Source organism: Lissotriton helveticus, chromosome 10, assembly GCF_964261635.1.
Source record: "Lissotriton helveticus chromosome 10, aLisHel1.1, whole genome shotgun sequence".
NCBI classification, from domain to species: Eukaryota; Metazoa; Chordata; class Amphibia; order Caudata; family Salamandridae; genus Lissotriton; species Lissotriton helveticus.
The window spans coordinates 417,466,905-417,482,463 of NC_136071.1; the positions used below are offsets into that span (position 1 = coordinate 417,466,905).

At 43.8% G+C, this 15,559-nt stretch overlaps 1 protein-coding gene across 2 annotated transcripts in view; it reads right to left on the minus strand.

Moving 5' to 3' along the window:
• Positions 1-15,559, minus strand: part of AXIN1 (axin 1) — a 271,337-nt gene that overhangs the window by 101,614 nt on the left and 154,164 nt on the right. For both annotated transcript variants that reach the window (XM_078662899.1, XM_078662900.1), the window contains one exon: positions 465-1,021. In XM_078662899.1, coding sequence (XP_078519025.1) covers positions 465-1,021 — 557 coding nt within the window. The remainder of the gene's footprint in view (positions 1-464; positions 1,022-15,559) is intronic.

Genomic DNA, 15,559 nt, shown 5'->3' on the forward strand with positions numbered 1-15,559 from the left:
GCATCCAAGCCATGTCTCTGCTTAACATACTTGTAGACCACAGAACCATTTGAATTCCTTATTAAGCTCTGCACACGCACATCTAATGCATACTGTAACTTGTAGTTTAGTGAGTCATAATGAATGATATTCTATCTCTGCACAAATATACACTCCAGTTCTAGCTCTACATTCAATTGAAGACAAAATACTCCTAGAAGTGTTTTCCATATAAATATAAATTCACCTATTACTCTAGAGAGCAATGGCAACCAAAGATGTGTGTCCCTTTATTCACCTGCATACTAAAGCTCTGGTACTGTTAATCACTCAGTTGCAGCCCAAAAGTAAATCCATACATAATCATACCGCAAGGGTAGTCTTTTGCTGAATTAATATTTTGCCCTGAGACAACTCTAAGAAATATTTATCTTCATAAACATGTATTTCTGAGGGCCTAGGATTTCCAGAACAGATGCACTCACCTATAGCAAAGAGATTCCATAGGGTTTGGCGCTAAGCCCATGCTCTCTACATAGTTCCGTGATTTTGTTGCATAGCTGTGCGAGTCTGCATTCCATGGAAAGCTGCCCTGTAGTCTCTGCGCACCTTCCACTTCCATGAGTTCCTTGGGCTTTACACTGTTGTGGTGGTGAACATGGTGGAACACATGTTTGTGATGGTACGTGCTACCCACATCCAGCTTGACACCAGATTTTGTAGTGTGCTTCCCATGTCCAGGAGGTATTGTTCCAGACATCCCTGGGAACAATTTTAAAAGTGGTCCATTGTCCGGGGAATGTGGTTTTGGGGAGTGACGGCCGGTCCCTGGGGACTGGCATCCAGGGGTTTTCATGACACGTTGCACGTGCTCATCAAGGATGGCCTCTGGGTTCTCTTCATGAGCATCTCGCATCTGAATTCCAGTATACCCCATTTCTGAGTATCGAGGGTTGTAATGATGCAGAACTGGACCTGGAAGAAACTTGTGGCCCACTATCAAATGTCCTGAAGAGATGTCACCATCTTCGCCTTCTTCTTCCTGCAGAGAAAGATAAACAAAAAATAGTATCATTGGCACATGTGATTCAATACAGCACCCAAGGCTAAACATCAAATTATAGGACGCTTGAAAAGGGGTAAAATATGACACACAAAAACGGATACAAACATCTTTATGAATGTTGTTAGTGGACAACTGTATCTCATTATCAACTTGTGGGAACCAATCACTCGCCTCCACTTCCGCTCGTTTCAATACCTAAGGCACCGACGGACAGGTGAGAAGCTAAGTGATTTTCTCTATTGCAGTTAAGTTCTGCTTGGGAGTCTTGACAAACCGTTTTCTATCGAGTCAGTTAGAATAGAGGGAGCTAATATGGCCCCCATTCCCCACAAACTCTGGGTTGGGGTGGGAAGCCTGTGTTTTGAGTTTCCCTTCTAGTGAATAAGCATATGATTATGAGTGGCCCAGATAGCTACTCGGGGGCGCATCTTAATATCCCCATCTATTTCTAAAGTGCTGTGGCCTTAAATAGGTCTCCAGCCCACCCCCTTGTGTTCATAATTTACACAGATTAAAGACAGCTTTTTTCTAAAAATGTCTTTTAAAGTATGTACCTGGAGACACATAGTAGTGTCAGGGTAGTGCCCTGAGGTATGAGTAATATCGTTGGATGTGCTATCCCTATGTGTCACTGGGGACTCCTTGTGGTTGCCAGTGTTTGGTATGACAGTTGGGTTACTATCATACGTCTGTTGGGTTTAAGTGTAGAGCCATTGGCTTGGGCGCGGTAAAGTGGTGTGCTTACTGTACCTTTTATTTTCTACACTATAGAGCGGGGCCTCATACTCCCGAGCGGTCGCCGGGTGAGGTGAGGTCATCACCCACATAAAGCTGGGTGAGTATCACCGTGAGGAAAAGCCTCAGTGTGATTAAGCTATTATGCTTTTTACAATGCAGAATGTAAACTATTCTTGCAGGTGTGGTTGCACGGTCTCTGTGTGTGTACGTTGGTGTGTGTGTGTAATCTGGTGTTGTTTGACATATTGTCTTTTTGCTTTTTGTTTCTTGATAGGAAGAAGATATATCCTTCTCCCTCCAGTGGATACTTAAGTATTTAAGTTCCTGGTATGATTGTAACTTCTCTAGTACATTCTTGTGACTGTTATTTTTTACACAAATATTCAGTAGAAAGTTGCAGTAGCTAATTTCCTCCAATAGGTCCTGAAGAAAGCCGGGTCAAATGCCCATAAGGCTGAAACATGTCGACCAAACTGCACAGCGCTACAGAGTAGTCTTACTACTTGGCGTGTTTTTAATTTTGACACCCGGACCCCTATTTAAAATGTCTTCTGGAGTCTGGGTAGTTCATTTTATCCATTTGTATTATTTGAGCACTGCACACTTTTTTCATTCTCATCACTTTAGGATGAATATTATGATTATACTCTTGATATCCATCCCCGTACCGGCACTATATGGTCGGACTTGGGAAGGTATGACTAACAATTCCCACGTGACGTAAACTCCACCACATAGGTGGTCTGATGGGAATTGTTTTAGCTTTCTGCCATCAAAGGCTTTTATTTTTAAACAACCCCTCTTTCACGCATTCACTATTAATGCCACACGGTCACTGTCGCAAGCACACACCCCTCTCAGACCTGGTCTGCTCTTTTGTGTGTTTAGTAACTTGATGTAGGGGAGTGAGCAGACAGGTCATTAAACATTCCCCTTGACCCTCCACACACCTGTTTTGTTTTTCAGTATTTAGTGCAACTTCCAGTTGCGGGTCTATATATTTAGGATGCAAACGCAGCTATGTTTGCATCTCTTAGCTCACCCAACTCAATTGTGTGTGTGCCCTTCTGTCTGCCTCCACTGACACCCAAGGATGATTTAAACCACTTGTGGTATATATGCCTCTTTAATCAAAAATTCTATATTTGTTCCAGGCTCCACCCTTTTTCCCTTTCTTCAAATAGTCAGCCGATGAATTACCCCCTAATGAATGTCCTATTGTATAATATACACTTGTGATACATGATCGGACTATCCCCTAACACTGCATGTCTATGATGGAGGAATATTACCTACTGCAGCAGATATTGTCGGTCTCCACAATAAGGAGATACGTGCTTGCAATTTATCCTCCAAACCCCACAGAAATCTTCTTCAAAGTGGCAGTGTTTAATACTGTTGAGCCCGGTCTGGCGACATCCGCCTGGTTCGAGTTAGAGGAGCAGTGTCTCCTAAATGGTGTGCTATCGTACTCTTAGTGGCGGTTTTTGCCTAGCGTAATTACCATTAATCTAAACCCCACAGATATCGGTAAGATTCACTATGGCATCTCTTTTTCTATATGTGGCACACGGCGAGATGCATGTCCGGGTTTTTCGTTAAGACGATGACCGCGCATGCGCAAGAGAATTGTGGCTGTCAATCTCTACGCATGCGCTACCATATAGCGTCCCCTTCCGCGGGATCGGCTTCGATTCTGCTTTATTTTCACATCATGGGGGACCCATTATCCAATTCAGGTGGGCTATTTAAGGAGGAAGGGCGGGATTTCAACTCGCCTCCACTTCCGCTCGTTTCAATACCTAAGGCACCGACGGACAGGTGAGAAGCTAAGTGATTTTCTCTATTGCAGTTAAGTTCTGCTTGGGAGTCTTGACAAACCGTTTTCTATCGAGTCAGTTAGAATAGAGGGAGCTAATATGGCCCCCATTCCCCACAAACTCTGGGTTGGGGTGGAAGCCTGTGTTTTGAGTTTCCCTTCTAGTGAATAAGCATATGATTATGAGTGGCCCAGATAGCTACTCGGGGGCGCATCTTAATATCCCCATCTATTTCTAAAGTGCTGTGGCCTTAAATAGGTCTCCAGCCCACCCCCTTGTGTTCATAATTTACACAGATTAAAGACAGCTTTTTTCTAAAAATGTCTTTTAAAGTATGTACCTGGAGACACATAGTAGTGTCAGGGTAGTGCCCTGAGGTATGAGTAATATCGTTGGATGTGCTATCCCTATGTGTCACTGGGGACTCCTTGTGGTTGCCAGTGTTTGGTATGACAGTTGGGTTACTATCATACGTCTGTTGGGTTTAAGTGTAGAGCCATTGGCTTGGGCGCGGTAAAGTGGTGTGCTTACTGTACCTTTTATTTTCGACACTATAGAGCGGGGCCTCATACTCCCGAGCGGTCGCCGGGTGAGGTGAGGTCATCACCCACATAAAGCTGGGTGAGTATCACCGTGAGGAAAAGCCTCAGTGTGATTAAGCTATTATGCTTTTTACAATGCAGAATGTAAACTATTCTTGCAGGTGTGGTTGCACGGTCTCTGTGTGTGTACGTTGGTGTGTGTGTGTAATCTGGTGTTGTTTGACATATTGTCTTTTTGCTTTTTGTTTCTTGATAGGAAGAAGATATATCCTTCTCCCTCCAGTGGATATTTAAGTATTTAAGTTCCTGGTATGATTGTAACTTCTCTAGTACATTCTTGTGACTGTTATTTTTTACACAAATATTCAGTAGAAAGTTGCAGTAGCTAATTTCTACCAATAGGTCCTGAAGAAAGCCGGGTCAAATGCCCATAAGGCTGAAACATGTCGACCAAACTGCACAGCGCCACAGAGTAGTCTTACTACTTGGCGTGTTTTTAATTTTGACACCCGGACCCCTATTTAAAATGTCTTCTGGAGTCTGGGTAGTTCATTTTATCCATTTGTATTATTTGAGCACTGCACACTTTTTTCATTCTCATCACTTTAGGATGAATATTATGATTATACTCTTGATATCCATCCCCGTACCGGCACTATATGGTCGGACTTGGGAAGGTATGACTAACAATTCCCACGTGACGTAAACTCCACCACATGGGTGGTCTGATGGGAATTGTTTTAGCTTTCTGCCATCAAAGGCTTTTATTTTTAAACAACCCCTCTTTCACGCATTCACTATTAATGCCACACGGTCACTGTCGCAAGCACACACCCCTCTCAGACCTGGTCTGCTCTTTTGTGTGTTTAGTAACTTGATGTAGGGGAGTGAGCAGACAGGTCATTAAACATTCCCCTTGACCCTCCACACACCTGTTTTGTTTTTCAGTATTTAGTGCAACTTCCAGTTGCGGGTCTATATATTTAGGATGCAAACGCAGCTATGTTTGCACCTCTTAGCTCACCCAACTCAATTGTGTGTGTGCCCTTCTGTCTGCCTCCACTGACACCCAAGGATGATTTAAACCACTTGTGGTATATATGCCTCTTTAATCAAAAATTCTATATTTGTTCCAGGCTCCACCCTTTTTCCCTTTCTTCAAATAGTCAGCCGATGAATTACCCCCTAATGAATGTCCTATTGTATAATATACACTTGTGATACATGATCGGACTATCCCCTAACACTGCATGTCTATGATGGAGGAATATTACCTACTGCAGCAGATATTGTCGGTCTCCACAATAAGGAGATACGTGCTTGCAATTTATCCTCCAAACCCCACAGAAATCTTCTTCAAAGTGGCAGTGTTTAATACTGTTGAGCCCGGTCTGGCGACATCCGCCTGGTTCGAGTTAGAGGAGCAGTGTCTCCTAAATGGTGTGCTATCGTACTCTTAGTGGCGGTTTTTGCCTAGCGTAATTACCATTAATCTAAACCCCACAGATATCGGTAAGATTCACTATGGCATCTCTTTTTCTATATGTGGCACACGGCGAGATGCATGTCCGGGTTTTTCGTTAAGACGATGACCGCGCATGCGCAAGAGAATTGTGGCTGTCAATCTCTACGCATGCGCTACCATATAGCGTCCCCTTCCGCGGGATCGGCTTCGATTCTGCTTTATTTTCACATCATGGGGGACCCATTATCCAATTCAGGTGGGCTATTTAAGGAGGAAGGGCGGGATTTCAACTCGCCTCCACTTCCGCTCGTTTCAATACCTAAGGCACCGACGGACAGGTGAGAAGCTAAGTGATTTTCTCTATTGCAGTTAAGTTCTGCTTGGGAGTCTTGACAAACCGTTTTCTATCGAGTCAGTTAGAATAGAGGGAGCTAATATGGCCCCCATTCCCCACAAACTCTGGGTTGGGGTGGGAAGCCTGTGTTTTGAGTTTCCCTTCTAGTGAATAAGCATATGATTATGAGTGGCCCAGATAGCTACTCGGGGGCGCATCTTAATATCCCCATCTATTTCTAAAGTGCTGTGGCCTTAAATAGGTCTCCAGCCCACCCCCTTGTGTTCATAATTTACAAAGATTAAAGACAGCTTTTTTCTAAAAATGTCTTTTAAAGTATGTACCTGGAGACACATAGTAGTGTCAGGGTAGTGGTATGAGTAATATCGTTGGATGTGCTATCCCTATGTGTCACTGGGGACTCCTTGTGGTTGCCAGTGTTTGGTATGACAGTTGGGTTACTATCATACGTCTGTTGGGTTTAAGTGTAGAGCCATTGGCTTGGGCGCGGTAAAGTGGTGTGCTTACTGTACCTTTTATTTTCTACACTATAGAGCGGGGCCTCATACTCCCGAGCGGTCGCCGGGTGAGGTGAGGTCATCACCCACATAAAGCTGGGTGAGTATCACCGTGAGGAAAAGCCTCAGTGTGATTAAGCTATTATGCTTTTTACAATGCAGAATGTAAACTATTCTTGCAGGTGTGGTTGCACGGTCTCTGTGTGTGTACGTTGGTGTGTGTGTGTAATCTGGTGTTGTTTGACATATTGTCTTTTTGCTTTTTGTTTCTTGATAGGAAGAAGATATATCCTTCTCCCTCCAGTGGATACTTAAGTATTTAAGTTCCTGGTATGATTGTAACTTCTCTAGTACATTCTTGTGACTGTTATTTTTTACACAAATATTCAGTAGAAAGTTGCAGTAGCTAATTTCTACCAATAGGTCCTGAAGAAAGCCGGGTCAAATGCCCATAAGGCTGAAACGTGTCGACCAAACTGCACAGCGCCACAGAGTAGTCTTACTACTTGGCGTGTTTTTAATTTTGACACCCGGACCCCTATTTAAAATGTCTTCTGGAGTCTGGGTAGTTCATTTTATCCATTTGTATTATTTGAGCACTGCACACTTTTTTCATTCTCATCACTTTAGGATGAATATTATGATTATACTCTTGATATCCATCCCCGTACCGGCACTATATGGTCGGACTTGGGAAGGTATGACTAACAATTCCCACGTGACGTAAACTCCACCACATAGGTGGTCTGATGGGAATTTTTTTAGCTTTCTGCCATCAAAGGCTTTTATTTTTAAACAACCCCTCTTTCACGCATTCACTATTAATGCCACACGGTCACTGTCGCAAGCACACACCCCTCTCAGACCTGGTCTGCTCTTTTGTGTGTTTAGTAACTTGATGTAGGGGAGTGAGCAGACAGGTCATTAAACATTCCCCTTGACCCTCCACACACCTGTTTTGTTTTTCAGTATTTAGTGCAACTTCCAGTTGCGGGTCTATATATTTAGGATGCAAACGCAGCTATGTTTGCACCTCTTAGCTCACCCAACTCAATTGTGTGTGTGCCCTTCTGTCTGCCTCCACTGACACCCAAGGATGATTTAAACCACTTGTGGTATATATGCCTCTTTAATCAAAAATTCTATATTTGTTCCAGGCTCCACCCTTTTTCCCTTTCTTCAAATAGTCAGCCGATGAATTACCCCCTAATGAATGTCCTATTGTATAATATACACTTGTGATACATGATCGGACTATCCCCTAACACTGCATGTCTATGATGGAGGAATATTACCTACTGCAGCAGATATTGTCGGTCTCCACAATAAGGAGATACGTGCTTGCAATTTATCCTCCAAACCCCACAGAAATCTTCTTCAAAGTGGCAGTGTTTAATACTGTTGAGCCCGGTCTGGCGACATCCGCCTGGTTCGAGTTAGAGGAGCAGTGTCTCCTAAATGGTGTGCTATCGTACTCTTAGTGGCGGTTTTTGCCTAGCGTAATTACCATTAATCTAAACCCCACAGATATCGGTAAGATTCACTATGGCATCTCTTTTTCTATATGTGGCACACGGCGAGATGCATGTCCGGGTTTTTCGTTAAGACGATGACCGCGCATGCGCAAGAGAATTGTGGCTGTCAATCTCTACGCATGCGCTACCATATAGCGTCCCCTTCCGCGGGATCGGCTTCGATTCTGCTTTATTTTCACATCATGGGGGACCCATTATCCAATTCAGGTGGGCTATTTAAGGAGGAAGGGCGGGATTTCAACTCGCCTCCACTTCCGCTCGTTTCAATACCTAAGGCACCGACGGACAGGTGAGAAGCTAAGTGATTTTCTCTATTGCAGTTAAGTTCTGCTTGGGAGTCTTGACAAACCGTTTTCTATCGAGTCAGTTAGAATAGAGGGAGCTAATATGGCCCCCATTCCCCACAAACTCTGGGTTGGGGTGGGAAGCCTGTGTTTTGAGTTTCCCTTCTAGTGAATAAGCATATGATTATGAGTGGCCCAGATAGCTACTCGGGGGCGCATCTTAATATCCCCATCTATTTCTAAAGTGCTGTGGCCTTAAATAGGTCTCAAGCCCACCCCCTTGTGTTCATAATTTACACAGATTAAAGACAGCTTTTTTCTAAAAATGTCTTTTAAAGTATGTACCTGGAGACACATAGTAGTGTCAGGGTAGTGCCCTGAGGTATGAGTAATATCGTTGGATGTGCTATCCCTATGTGTCACTGGGGACTCCTTGTGGTTGCCAGTGTTTGGTATGACAGTTGGGTTACTATCATACGTCTGTTGGGTTTAAGTGTAGAGCCATTGGCTTGGGCGCGGTAAAGTGGTGTGCTTACTGTACCTTTTATTTTCGACACTATAGAGCGGGGCCTCATACTCCCGAGCGGTCGCCGGGTGAGGTGAGGTCATCACCCACATAAAGCTGGGTGAGTATCACCGTGAGGAAAAGCCTCAGTGTGATTAAGCTATTATGCTTTTTAAAATGCAGAATGTAAACTATTCTTGCAGGTGTGGTTGCACGGTCTCTGTGTGTGTACGTTGGTGTGTGTGTGTAATCTGGTGTTGTTTGACATATTGTCTTTTTGCTTTTTGTTTCTTGATAGGAAGAAGATATATCCTTCTCCCTCCAGTGGATATTTAAGTATTTAAGTTCCTGGTATGATTGTAACTTCTCTAGTACATTCTTGTGACTGTTATTTTTTACACAAATATTCAGTAGAAAGTTGCAGTAGCTAATTTCTACCAATAGGTCCTGAAGAAAGCCGGGTCAAATGCCCATAAGGCTGAAACATGTCGACCAAACTGCACAGCGCCACAGAGTAGTCTTACTACTTGGCGTGTTTTTAATTTTGACACCCGGACCCCTATTTAAAATGTCTTCTGGAGTCTGGGTAGTTCATTTTATCCATTTGTATTATTTGAGCACTGCACACTTTTTTCATTCTCATCACTTTAGGATGAATATTATGATTATACTCTTGATATCCATCCCCGTACCGGCACTATATGGTCGGACTTGGGAAGGTATGACTAACAATTCCCACGTGACGTAAACTCCACCACATGGGTGGTCTGATGGGAATTGTTTTAGCTTTCTGCCATCAAAGGCTTTTATTTTTAAACAACCCCTCTTTCACGCATTCACTATTAATGCCACACGGTCACTGTCGCAAGCACACACCCCTCTCAGACCTGGTCTGCTCTTTTGTGTGTTTAGTAACTTGATGTAGGGGAGTGAGCAGACAGGTCATTAAACATTCCCCTTGACCCTCCACACACCTGTTTTGTTTTTCAGTATTTAGTGCAACTTCCAGTTGCGGGTCTATATATTTAGGATGCAAACGCAGCTATGTTTGCACCTCTTAGCTCACCCAACTCAATTGTGTGTGTGCCCTTCTGTCTGCCTCCACTGACACCCAAGGATGATTTAAACCACTTGTGGTATATATGCCTCTTTAATCAAAAATTCTATATTTGTTCCAGGCTCCACCCTTTTTCCCTTTCTTCAAATAGTCAGCCGATGAATTACCCCCTAATGAATGTCCTATTGTATAATATACACTTGTGATACATGATCGGACTATCCCCTAACACTGCATGTCTATGATGGAGGAATATTACCTACTGCAGCAGATATTGTCGGTCTCCACAATAAGGAGATACGTGCTTGCAATTTATCCTCCAAACCCCACAGAAATCTTCTTCAAAGTGGCAGTGTTTAATACTGTTGAGCCCGGTCTGGCGACATCCGCCTGGTTCGAGTTAGAGGAGCAGTGTCTCCTAAATGGTGTGCTATCGTACTCTTAGTGGCGGTTTTTGCCTAGCGTAATTACCATTAATCTAAACCCCACAGATATCGGTAAGATTCACTATGGCATCTCTTTTTCTATATGTGGCACACGGCGAGATGCATGTCCGGGTTTTTCGTTAAGACGATGACCGCGCATGCGCAAGAGAATTGTGGCTGTCAATCTCTACGCATGCGCTACCATATAGCGTCCCCTTCCGCGGGATCGGCTTCGATTCTGCTTTATTTTCACATCATGGGGGACCCATTATCCAATTCAGGTGGGCTATTTAAGGAGGAAGGGCGGGATTTCAACTCGCCTCCACTTCCGCTCGTTTCAATACCTAAGGCACCGACGGACAGGTGAGAAGCTAAGTGATTTTCTCTATTGCAGTTAAGTTCTGCTTGGGAGTCTTGACAAACCGTTTTCTATCGAGTCAGTTAGAATAGAGGGAGCTAATATGGCCCCCATTCCCCACAAACTCTGGGTTGGGGTGGGAAGCCTGTGTTTTGAGTTTCCCTTCTAGTGAATAAGCATATGATTATGAGTGGCCCAGATAGCTACTCGGGGGCGCATCTTAATATCCCCATCTATTTCTAAAGTGCTGTGGCCTTAAATAGGTCTCCAGCCCACCCCCTTGTGTTCATAATTTACAAAGATTAAAGACAGCTTTTTTCTAAAAATGTCTTTTAAAGTATGTACCTGGAGACACATAGTAGTGTCAGGGTAGTGGTATGAGTAATATCGTTGGATGTGCTATCCCTATGTGTCACTGGGGACTCCTTGTGGTTGCCAGTGTTTGGTATGACAGTTGGGTTACTATCATACGTCTGTTGGGTTTAAGTGTAGAGCCATTGGCTTGGGCGCGGTAAAGTGGTGTGCTTACTGTACCTTTTATTTTCTACACTATAGAGCGGGGCCTCATACTCCCGAGCGGTCGCCGGGTGAGGTGAGGTCATCACCCACATAAAGCTGGGTGAGTATCACCGTGAGGAAAAGCCTCAGTGTGATTAAGCTATTATGCTTTTTACAATGCAGAATGTAAACTATTCTTGCAGGTGTGGTTGCACGGTCTCTGTGTGTGTACGTTGGTGTGTGTGTGTAATCTGGTGTTGTTTGACATATTGTCTTTTTGCTTTTTGTTTCTTGATAGGAAGAAGATATATCCTTCTCCCTCCAGTGGATACTTAAGTATTTAAGTTCCTGGTATGATTGTAACTTCTCTAGTACATTCTTGTGACTGTTATTTTTTACACAAATATTCAGTAGAAAGTTGCAGTAGCTAATTTCTACCAATAGGTCCTGAAGAAAGCCGGGTCAAATGCCCATAAGGCTGAAACGTGTCGACCAAACTGCACAGCGCCACAGAGTAGTCTTACTACTTGGCGTGTTTTTAATTTTGACACCCGGACCCCTATTTAAAATGTCTTCTGGAGTCTGGGTAGTTCATTTTATCCATTTGTATTATTTGAGCACTGCACACTTTTTTCATTCTCATCACTTTAGGATGAATATTATGATTATACTCTTGATATCCATCCCCGTACCGGCACTATATGGTCGGACTTGGGAAGGTATGACTAACAATTCCCACGTGACGTAAACTCCACCACATAGGTGGTCTGATGGGAATTTTTTTAGCTTTCTGCCATCAAAGGCTTTTATTTTTAAACAACCCCTCTTTCACGCATTCACTATTAATGCCACACGGTCACTGTCGCAAGCACACACCCCTCTCAGACCTGGTCTGCTCTTTTGTGTGTTTAGTAACTTGATGTAGGGGAGTGAGCAGACAGGTCATTAAACATTCCCCTTGACCCTCCACACACCTGTTTTGTTTTTCAGTATTTAGTGCAACTTCCAGTTGCGGGTCTATATATTTAGGATGCAAACGCAGCTATGTTTGCACCTCTTAGCTCACCCAACTCAATTGTGTGTGTGCCCTTCTGTCTGCCTCCACTGACACCCAAGGATGATTTAAACCACTTGTGGTATATATGCCTCTTTAATCAAAAATTCTATATTTGTTCCAGGCTCCACCCTTTTTCCCTTTCTTCAAATAGTCAGCCGATGAATTACCCCCTAATGAATGTCCTATTGTATAATATACACTTGTGATACATGATCGGACTATCCCCTAACACTGCATGTCTATGATGGAGGAATATTACCTACTGCAGCAGATATTGTCGGTCTCCACAATAAGGAGATACGTGCTTGCAATTTATCCTCCAAACCCCACAGAAATCTTCTTCAAAGTGGCAGTGTTTAATACTGTTGAGCCCGGTCTGGCGACATCCGCCTGGTTCGAGTTAGAGGAGCAGTGTCTCCTAAATGGTGTGCTATCGTACTCTTAGTGGCGGTTTTTGCCTAGCGTAATTACCATTAATCTAAACCCCACAGATATCGGTAAGATTCACTATGGCATCTCTTTTTCTATATGTGGCACACGGCGAGATGCATGTCCGGGTTTTTCGTTAAGACGATGACCGCGCATGCGCAAGAGAATTGTGGCTGTCAATCTCTACGCATGCGCTACCATATAGCGTCCCCTTCCGCGGGATCGGCTTCGATTCTGCTTTATTTTCACATCATGGGGGACCCATTATCCAATTCAGGTGGGCTATTTAAGGAGGAAGGGCGGGATTTCAACTCGCCTCCACTTCCGCTCGTTTCAATACCTAAGGCACCGACGGACAGGTGAGAAGCTAAGTGATTTTCTCTATTGCAGTTAAGTTCTGCTTGGGAGTCTTGACAAACCGTTTTCTATCGAGTCAGTTAGAATAGAGGGAGCTAATATGGCCCCCATTCCCCACAAACTCTGGGTTGGGGTGGGAAGCCTGTGTTTTGAGTTTCCCTTCTAGTGAATAAGCATATGATTATGAGTGGCCCAGATAGCTACTCGGGGGCGCATCTTAATATCCCCATCTATTTCTAAAGTGCTGTGGCCTTAAATAGGTCTCCAGCCCACCCCCTTGTGTTCATAATTTACACAGATTAAAGACAGCTTTTTTCTAAAAATGTCTTTTAAAGTATGTACCTGGAGACACATAGTAGTGTCAGGGTAGTGCCCTGAGGTATGAGTAATATCGTTGGATGTGCTATCCCTATGTGTCACTGGGGACTCCTTGTGGTTGCCAGTGTTTGGTATGACAGTTGGGTTACTATCATACGTCTGTTGGGTTTAAGTGTAGAGCCATTGGCTTGGGCGCGGTAAAGTGGTGTGCTTACTGTACCTTTTATTTTCGACACTATAGAGCGGGGCCTCATACTCCCGAGCGGTCGCCGGGTGAGGTGAGGTCATCACCCACATAAAGCTGGGTGAGTATCACCGTGAGGAAAAGCCTCAGTGTGATTAAGCTATTATGCTTTTTACAATGCAGAATGTAAACTATTCTTGCAGGTGTGGTTGCACGGTCTCTGTGTGTGTACGTTGGTGTGTGTGTGTAATCTGGTGTTGTTTGACATATTGTCTTTTTGCTTTTTGTTTCTTGATAGGAAGAAGATATATCCTTCTCCCTCCAGTGGATATTTAAGTATTTAAGTTCCTGGTATGATTGTAACTTCTCTAGTACATTCTTGTGACTGTTATTTTTTACACAAATATTCAGTAGAAAGTTGCAGTAGCTAATTTCTACCAATAGGTCCTGAAGAAAGCCGGGTCAAATGCCCATAAGGCTGAAACATGTCGACCAAACTGCACAGCGCCACAGAGTAGTCTTACTACTTGGCGTGTTTTTAATTTTGACACCCGGACCCCTATTTAAAATGTCTTCTGGAGTCTGGGTAGTTCATTTTATCCATTTGTATTATTTGAGCACTGCACACTTTTTTCATTCTCATCACTTTAGGATGAATATTATGATTATACTCTTGATATCCATCCCCGTACCGGCACTATATGGTCGGACTTGGGAAGGTATGACTAACAATTCCCACGTGACGTAAACTCCACCACATGGGTGGTCTGATGGGAATTGTTTTAGCTTTCTGCCATCAAAGGCTTTTATTTTTAAACAACCCCTCTTTCACGCATTCACTATTAATGCCACACGGTCACTGTCGCAAGCACACACCCCTCTCAGACCTGGTCTGCTCTTTTGTGTGTTTAGTAACTTGATGTAGGGGAGTGAGCAGACAGGTCATTAAACATTCCCCTTGACCCTCCACACACCTGTTTTGTTTTTCAGTATTTAGTGCAACTTCCAGTTGCGGGTCTATATATTTAGGATGCAAACGCAGCTATGTTTGCACCTCTTAGCTCACCCAACTCAATTGTGTGTGTGCCCTTCTGTCTGCCTCCACTGACACCCAAGGATGATTTAAACCACTTGTGGTATATATGCCTCTTTAATCAAAAATTCTATATTTGTTCCAGGCTCCACCCTTTTTCCCTTTCTTCAAATAGTCAGCCGATGAATTACCCCCTAATGAATGTCCTATTGTATAATATACACTTGTGATACATGATCGGACTATCCCCTAACACTGCATGTCTATGATGGAGGAATATTACCTACTGCAGCAGATATTGTCGGTCTCCACAATAAGGAGATACGTGCTTGCAATTTATCCTCCAAACCCCACAGAAATCTTCTTCAAAGTGGCAGTGTTTAATACTGTTGAGCCCGGTCTGGCGACATCCGCCTGGTTCGAGTTAGAGGAGCAGTGTCTCCTAAATGGTGTGCTATCGTACTCTTAGTGGCGGTTTTTGCCTAGCGTAATTACCATTAATCTAAACCCCACAGATATCGGTAAGATTCACTATGGCATCTCTTTTTCTATATGTGGCACACGGCGAGATGCATGTCCGGGTTTTTCGTTAAGACGATGACCGCGCATGCGCAAGAGAATTGTGGCTGTCAATCTCTACGCATGCGCTACCATATAGCGTCCCCTTCCGCGGGATCGGCTTCGATTCTGCTTTATTTTCACATCATGGGGGACCCATTATCCAATTCAGGTGGGCTATTTAAGGAGGAAGGGCGGGATTTCAACTCGCCTCCACTTCCGCTCGTTTCAATACCTAAGGCACCGACGGACAGGTGAGAAGCTAAGTGATTTTCTCTATTGCAGTTAAGTTCTGCTTGGGAGTCTTGACAAACCGTTTTCTATCGAGTCAGTTAGAATAGAGGGAGCTAATATGGCCCCCATTCCCCACAAACTCTGGGTTGGGGTGGGAAGCCTGTGTTTTGAGTTTCCCTTCTAGTGAATAAGCATATGATTATGAGTGGCCCAGATAGCTACTCGGGGGCGCATCTTAATATCCCCATCTATTTCTAAAGTGCTG